The following is an 8368-nucleotide window of genomic DNA, read 5'->3' as shown; positions in this document are numbered from 1 at the left end:
CAATGCTGAGCGGGATAATGACTTTTGACACATACAAGCACGCACGCAGGTGCACACACAGACACACACAGACACACACACACACACACACACACACACACACACACACACAAATACCTCATGACCTCATGAGACCAGCACTGGTTTATTGCGAAATAAAAATTAGCATTCTGTTGCAGCGTTCTTTGGCACACACACACACACACACACACACACACACTCACACACACACACACACTCACACTCACGCACGCACGCACGCACACACACACACACACACACACACACACACACTCACTCACAAGTTGCATATCTAATTATTTCAAAGCTTTTTTTTTTAAGGAGCGGAGTAATCGAAACAAACGTAGGAAATACTTACTTTAACTAGAGGTCACTTGACATGGGAATCCCACAAAGATGAGCATTGCCACCGATATTTTTCCACATTCTTGGCTTACGATCTTTCCAGTTTTGGGGTATTCTGAGTTGACTTACGATCTTTCCAGTTTTGGGGTGTTCCCAGTTGTAGGTCTAGATCTTTCCAGTTTTGGGCTATTCCCAGTTGTAGGTCTAGATCTTTCCAGTTTTGGGCTATTCCCAGTTGTAGGTCTAGATCTTTCCAGTTTTGGGCTATTCCCAGTTGTAGGTCTAGATCTTTCCTGTTTTGGGGTGTTCCCAGTTGTAGGTCTAAATTTGATACAAACACCGTTCAAGGTACCAAGGGACTGTATGCCTGATTCACAGAAGAACGAGAAAAAATACCAAAAAGCCGACGACGATAATGAAGAAGAAACAGAAACCAGGAAGAAGTAGGAGAATGCACGGTAATGTTGATGGTGGACAGCAGTAGAGGAAAAGGTGGGGGAGAAACAACGAAAAACGAAGTAAACAATAAATCAAAGCCAAAAATCATCCAGCAACACTGAAACAAACAACATAAATCTGTCAGCAGCATTGAAACAAACAAACCAAAAAATAATGAAAACCAAAAAAATCAGTCAGCAACAGTTCCCTTACCATACGCCTCCCTCACCATCTCCCACATGTCGTAAAGCCTCCAGTAAGGTTTAAACCCGGTCTGGCTGATGGACCAACCATGAGCCAGCTCCTTCCTGGGATTGTGGTTCTTTCTGGCGAACCAGTCATTGTGGATGCGAGTGATTCCGGCGACCTTGGCCAGAATGCCGGTCAGGAAGGCGTCTTCATTGGGCACCAGAGGCATGTAGCGCCACACCGCCTTCAGCTCTCTCACAGCCCCTGAAGACATGATGTAGGAATGTCCGAACAGGTAGCGGGGGAAGCGCGAGAGACTGTACAGTTGCTTAGGCACCGCCCATTTGCCCGTGCGGCGGACAGGGGGTCGTTCTTGATGATGGTGAAAGCCCAACACGAATCCAGCCGATCCCACACGCGGCACGTGCCTCAGCAAGTCCAGCAAGAGCGGCAAGTTCACCAGCGTGTCCTCGTCTACCTTCATCACGTGACCGGCACCAGGGCAAAAGGCGGCGCTCCACTCCACAGCCAAGGCGATCTTGAGGCTCAGGTTTCGATAGGATTCCTGAAAGTCCAACTGCACGATGTCCTGGAACGTTCTGGATTCTTGTGCGAGACCTGCTGATTGTCCCTCGTTCTTCGCCCCCAGGAAGAAGACCACCTTGAGCAGGGAGGTGATGTTTCTGGCGTCATGGGGCCACAGAGCTCCGTAGGCCGGGCTGGCCCAGGTACTACGGATGGCCTGTCGAGCCTTGACGTTGACGTCCACGGATGGAATCAGCACCAAAAGGTAGGGACCGCGCGGAGGGCAGCGGACAGAATCAATGAGGATCTCAGGTTTAAAAGACGTCTGAACTTTCCGCCGAGGGGTGAAGTATGGCGCACGTTTCCTGAGAGGTGCCTCATCGGAGAAGACTTGCAGACTGTGTATCACCTGCTCCACACGTGTCCCCTTCTTGGCCAAACTTGCGGCGGTGTCATTCGAAACTGTCCGTTTCGGCATTTGTTTTGGAACCAGTTCACGAGGTGTGAAAGATTCCGTGCCATTCTTCGTAATTCTTTCAGTCACCTTTCGATAAGGTTCCATCAGTTTGGCATCATCCAGAGGTTCTTCAACCATTGTTTCTACCGGCTGTGCGTGAGGACGAGAGAGAGGTTCATGGGCTGGCTTGTCCTGCTCAGGCGCCAGCCTTTCGGCACCACGTGGAGGTTCTCCGTCCATGGTTTCTGCCTGCCGTGGCTGGGGGTCCAGAAGCTCCCTGCTGGGTGACTCCTCTGCCGCCAGTCCGGCACCTTGCAGGAACCCTTCTCCTGCCGTGTCTCCCGGCTTGGGCACAAGATGACGAGACACCTTTCTCGTGGAACCCACGGGGTCAGGCTGACCGGCAGGGTCATGGGGGTCGTCGACCTGGGGGTATTCAAAGGCCATGGGTCCTGGGGTCAACCAGGGGGAGAGAAGGAGGATGTTAACGGTGAGAGATGTGGTCAGCAACACCAGACACAGTTGTCGTTCTGTCTTCCTGCACAAAAACACACACATTCAAAATCCAAGGGTGTCTTTCACACACACACACACACACACACACACACACACACACACACACACACACACACACACACACACACACACACACACACACACACACACTTTCGTATGTATGATAAAGAGATACACAAACAGTATATATATATATATATATATAGAGAGAGAGAGAGAGAGAGAGAGAGAGAGAGAGAGATTGACATAAGCTAACAGCAAAGGCAGAGCTGTATGATCAGTGGTTTCTCCATTGTAATGGGAAGTTATTTACTGTCTTTGTGAAAGACTAATACTCTCAATCTGATTAGCTATTCCTCCTGGGGAAGATGTATATATGCACAAGTTTTAATATTGATACACACTTGTGTGTAGTCTAATTTCTACTGTATCTGTGTTTGTGTTTGATTTTCAATTTATGTTCGTATCTTGTTATGTACTACCCCCACCCCCCCACCCCGCCGCTCCACCCCCCCTCCCCCAATATTCCTTGTGACCCCGGTACACTTGGTAATAAACATATTCTATTCTATATACAAATGTCAATTAGACAAATGACTACCATATATTCACTCATTTCAAAATCATGTTATCTCAAGATACAAAATAGAAGAATAAGGCAATGGTCACATGTGAAACAGTTTCAAGTCAAAATGGTTAGCATATTTACCTTTGTTTGAAACCAATATGTAACACATGTTCATTAACCGTTAAGATACTCAAATTGTAATGTGTAAAACTCCAGGATGCTTTCGTGTGAATTAATGATGCATTTTTAAATGGTTTATTGTCGGGTAAAGAAAGTACATATTGTGTTATGGTAGATGGAAAATATTTATTTTAGATGTAATGGCTCTGTGTGTGTGTGTGTGTGTGTGTGTGTGTGTGTTTCATATTTGATGGTATATTCAAATGATATGTTTTTCTTTTAAATTGCAGTACCTAATCTCACTGTATATGTATGTCACCATGTGTTTTTCACCTTTTTCATGTTTCGCTTATTTGCCCATTCTTATCCTATAAATGTATTTGAGCTCCTATGTTAACTGTATATGCCCAATCAAAATTGGAAACTTGAATTTAAACAAATGAAAAATAAAAACGAACAAAAAACAACAAACATTCTCGTAGACTCAGACGAACTTGTATGTCATTTAGATAGAATATTTTTCTTTGCTCCCCTTTTCGCAGCAATGTCAACCTTATCATTGTGGTAAAAAGAACAATGAGATTGTATCCAACTGAAAGTTCTATGTGCCTCTAATTCAAAGAAAGTGAATCAAATGGCTTATTTCTAACATAATTTCCGATCATGCTTGTAATCTTAACGATTCAAAAGCTTGAAGTACTGATTCTGAATTTTAAATCAACGCAAAACAAGAGAGGCAAGGCCTTCAAGACTCACTTGTGATACACTTTTTTTTTTTTAATCTAATCGTTAAAATGTGTTCTGTATTTGTTATTATGAAGCTTCGGGTTAAAAGAAAAAGAAAAAAAAGTCCTAACGGCAGATTCGAACCCTGCGTGTTCGGGTGAGAAGAAACTGTTTTACCCATTACACTATCGTGGCTCCTTAACTGACGTTCAAATATATAATATCTAAACATGCTTTTTTAAAGGGCGATAAATCGATTGCGGTATTCGCAATGAGAACGCTGTTTAAATCACATTATTCTGGTGTATCTTGGGCATTCCAAAAATCTTTAAGGGCAATTAAAAATTCTTTTTAAGTCCACGGTAAAGGAGACGTGGCTATCGCCGCAATCACACTGCAACATTTAGGCGTTTTCTCTGGATCTAGATAGATGTACAAGTTTATATATACCCGGTTGACACGGTCGATTCAATTTCTCTTTTATGTTCATTCTAGTTACATAGTTTTAAAGTTGATATGAAAATTGAGTATTTTGTTAAACTAATAACATGTAGATCCAAGTACAAGTACTTCTAAACGTCGTATGAAGTGAAAAGGACTTCATTTTGAGAAAAATCAAGACTGGAAATTTTTACGTTTCACCTATTAACTCTCATGGTTTATTATTTTTAACTGTGAATTTCGACTGATTCTGTGGATACTTTTATGGCAGTTTGGGGCATAATCCAGTAAGTGATGAGGCGTTCACCTCTGAATAAATATTTAACGGTCTCCTTCTCCAACTTTCCATCACATGTTATCGTGTATTGTCGATTGAATATAGGATTGAACGGGCAGGTCAACAACTTGAAACAAAATGGCGTCGTTCGCGTTCGCGAAGAATATATGAGCACGCGCATTGAATATGTAGCCATGTACACTGAGAGTAAAGCACACAAGCTTTTTATGTATTGAGTATAATTTCAAAATGTAATGTTTAAGATGAGAAAGATCAGGCCCCTAGCATTAATTATAGATTAATTTCCCATTTTTACTATCTGCAGCAAAGAGATGCAAAATAAATATAACTTCCATGCTTAGCAAAAGAAGTTTCTGTTTGAACAAAAAATAATAAAAATGACTGCTTTTGATCAAAGTGCCGGGTTTGTTTTTGTTGTTGTTTTTTGTTTTGTTTGTTTTGTGCCCATCTCAGAGGTGCAATATTGTTTTAAACAAGATGACTGGAAAGAACTGATTTTTTCCTATTTTTATGCCAAATTTGGTGTCAACTGACAAAGTATTTGCAGAGAAAATGGCAATGTTAAAGTTTACCATGGACACACAGACACACACAGACACACAGACACACACACACACACACACACACACACACACACACACACACAGAGACAGAGAGAGAGAGAGAACTGAACACCGGGTTAAAACATAGACTCACTTTGTTTACACAAATGAGTCAAAAAAGAATCTGCAGTATTTCTGGGGGGAAGCTTCCTTGGTAATGTAATGTCATTAGAATTGCAAAAAGTTCAGCAGTAAAACTGATAAACATGTGGGGGAAAACCTCTCTGAAACTAGAAGGTGAAACTGCATTGAAAATGAATCAATAAATTTACATTTCCTTCAGCACATAGTGACAGCCTTTCTCCTCACCTAGGACTTTTTCAGTTAAGATAAATGAACATGCATACATATACATTTTTTAACATGTATACATGAAACAACAACCAGTCCTAAGGTTGTACACATGGAAAAAAGAGAGTAAAGAAATCAAACATGCACTTGTAAATTCCTCACCTTAAAAACCGAAGCAGAGCCATACCGTGTCGATTTGTGCATGTATTCGTTCCTGTGTGTGCGCGCGCAAATATGTGTCGATGTATGTGTCTCTGTGTATGTGTGTGTGTGTGTGTGTGTGCTTTTCCTCTGTCGACTCGTGCCCCAGGATTTAGAAAAACTAGGAGTACAACAAAGAGGGGCTGTGTGGGGAGTGGGGGTGGGGAGGGGCCGACAGGCACTCACAGAAGACCACCATTTTCGTGCAAATGCGTATGCTTCAGGACTGTCAAACGCACACACCAATATTCACACAAACACATATACAGACACATACGCACACACACACACAGATACAGACACACACACGCACGCACGCACGCACACACGCACGCACTCCGTCCATCCTTGCCACGAGTGGTACAACAGATACGACATGCTAACAGACTGGCCTTTGTTCTGACATTTCCGTCAACTGTTATCGCCACAACCAGTTGATTGTTTCAGTCACCAGCACCACAGAGGGAGCTCTGCTGAGTACTTTTTCTACACTTCGCCTGTACAGTCATTAACGTTTTTCCTTACATAATTTGGTGTTAAACATTTTATCTGTTAGTTTCTTTGTTCCTAGTTAGTTTCTAGTCTTTCTTTATTCTTGTTTGAAAATCGGTTTATAACTGTGAACATTCGTCTAAGTAGCTGACTATTATTTTTATTGTAGTAGTAGTTGTTGTTGTTGTTTTGCGTGTGCCATAAGACATTATAAATTTTATTTAATCTATTTTTTCCAATACATATACCCTCCTTCACAATGCCCCCCATCCGCAAACGTTCAATCCAGATCATGCAGTGGAACGCTAGATCTATTTCCACAAATTTGCCATATCTCATCCAACATTTCGCAAACTATAATTACCAAACGCTTATATTACAATCCCTAAATGTGAAGAAGAATAACATACCCAAGCTTCCAGGTTATTATTACCCACCTGTGCACCAGCAGGTTGACACTGCCACAAAAATTAGTGCAGCCATATATATCCAAGAAGGGACAGAGTACAGTGTATGCTGTCCACCAGCACCAAATTCTACTCCTGATTTCCATTCATGCGCAGCACGTGTTAAATTCAGTGATCACCTTACTCTTCGTGTCGTCTCTGTGTATTTACCTTGAGGACCAAACGAACTTAATACGGAATGGTTACATAATGTTCACGATAATGAAAAATGGCTGATAGGGGGAGATTTTAACGCCAATTCACCTTTTTGGGACAAAGATTGTGTATCAGTTACTTGTAACCGCTTTGTAGAAAATGTTGATTCTTCCTTAAGCCTTTTAAATGATGGCAGCGTTACCAGAATCCCTGATATTGTAACTCACGGGGCATCTGCAATAAATCTCTCTTTCATATCTTCTACGTTGTATCATGAATGTAAATGGACAACGCATAAAGATACACTGGGAAGTGATCATCTACCGATCATCATGACTTTAAATGGAACTGAAAGATATACGGAAGTTCAAAAAGACAAAGTCCCAAAGTATAACTATAAAGATGCTGATTTGGAGAAATTCGAAAGTATGCTTGCTTGCAAAAACACGGAGTCCGTAAACACTGGGGATATAGATAATTTATATTCTTTCTTTACTGATACCATATTACAAGCCGCCGATATATCAATCCCAAAATGTAATTCACTTAAATCAAACAAGCATTTAGGAAATATTTGGTGGACGCCAGCCTGTGAAGCAGCAGTAAATGATAAAAAAATGAAGTTTATAATTTATATGAAAAACAAGTCACAAGAAAATCTTATTGAAAAGAAAAGGGCAAACCATTATAGTAACATGATCATTGCACAGGCTAAAAGACAATATTGGTCCTCATTCTGTAATAATGAGATATCCAGTCATAAAGATACTAAAAAGGTCTGGAAAAAATTCAGTGAAAAGAAAGAAGGTATAAATTTGCCATCTTGCCCAATTAAGATAGAAGACAAAGAATTCCCGTCCAGTGCAGAGAAAGCAGAAACATTTGTGGAAATGTTCTCAGAGTCTATGCGATTGGAAGGTCTTTCGCCTAAAAAGAGTAAACACAGAACCGAAGAAGAGAGCAAAAGTGATTATACAGATCCAAGTCCCGATAACAGTCAATACATCAATGCTCCACTCACACTCAGTGAGGTTAAAGACGCATTACTATCCCTCCCTAAAAAGAAAACATCTGTAGGACTTGACGCGGTCTCAAATGAGATGCTTAGGCACTCACCAGAAAATTTTGTTGTTTTGTTATTTAAGCTTGTTCAAAAGTGCTGGATTGATGGTTTAATGCCAGCACAATGGAAACAGTCTATTGTAATACCAGTCCATAAACAAGGAAAATGTAAAACAGATAAGAACAGTTACAGGCCAATTGCGCTAACATCACATACTGGTAAGCTGATGGAAAGAATAATTTTGAGAAGACTGATGTACTATTGCCATAAAAATAGAATTATCCCAATTAATCAAGCGGGCTTTCAGAGAGGCAGATCTGCAATTGATAATTTGGTTAAACTTACAACACATGTAAAACAACAATTTGCTAGAAGAAAAAACGTTCTTGCAACTTTCTTTGATATAAAGAAAGCCTATGATCAAGTTTGGCATGCAAAGTTACTCTTTAAACTGAAATCTGTTGGCTTTTCAC

General features: G+C 41.1%; 1 protein-coding gene across 1 annotated transcript; it reads right to left on the bottom strand.

The window, feature by feature from the left end:
• Positions 1–172: 172 nt before the first annotated feature.
• LOC143284128 (beta-1,3-galactosyltransferase 4-like) lies at positions 173–5820 on the bottom strand. The gene is made up of 2 exons (XM_076590783.1): positions 5700–5820; positions 173–2513 (listed from the first exon to the last, which is right to left on the bottom strand). Exons 1-2 carry the CDS (start codon positions 5720–5722, stop codon positions 995–997), a joined length of 1542 nt encoding a protein of 513 aa, XP_076446898.1. The 5' UTR covers positions 5723–5820; the 3' UTR covers positions 173–994.
• Positions 5821–8368: the final 2548 nt, after the last annotated feature.

This window comes from Babylonia areolata, chromosome 7 (genome assembly GCF_041734735.1).
Source record: "Babylonia areolata isolate BAREFJ2019XMU chromosome 7, ASM4173473v1, whole genome shotgun sequence".
In the NCBI taxonomy this organism is placed as follows: Eukaryota; Metazoa; Mollusca; class Gastropoda; order Neogastropoda; family Buccinidae; genus Babylonia; species Babylonia areolata.
This window is presented reverse-complemented; position numbering and strand designations above follow the sequence as displayed.

Bases quoted from the DNA above. Each gene is read 5' to 3' on its own strand.
- LOC143284128 (XM_076590783.1), bottom strand. From the start codon at position 5,722: ATGGCTCTGCTTCGGTTTTTAAG. The intron at 2,514-5,699 runs GTGAGGAATTTA...GTTTTTGTGCAG, and splicing joins GCTCTGCTTCGGTTTTTAAG to GAAGACAGAACGACAACTGT.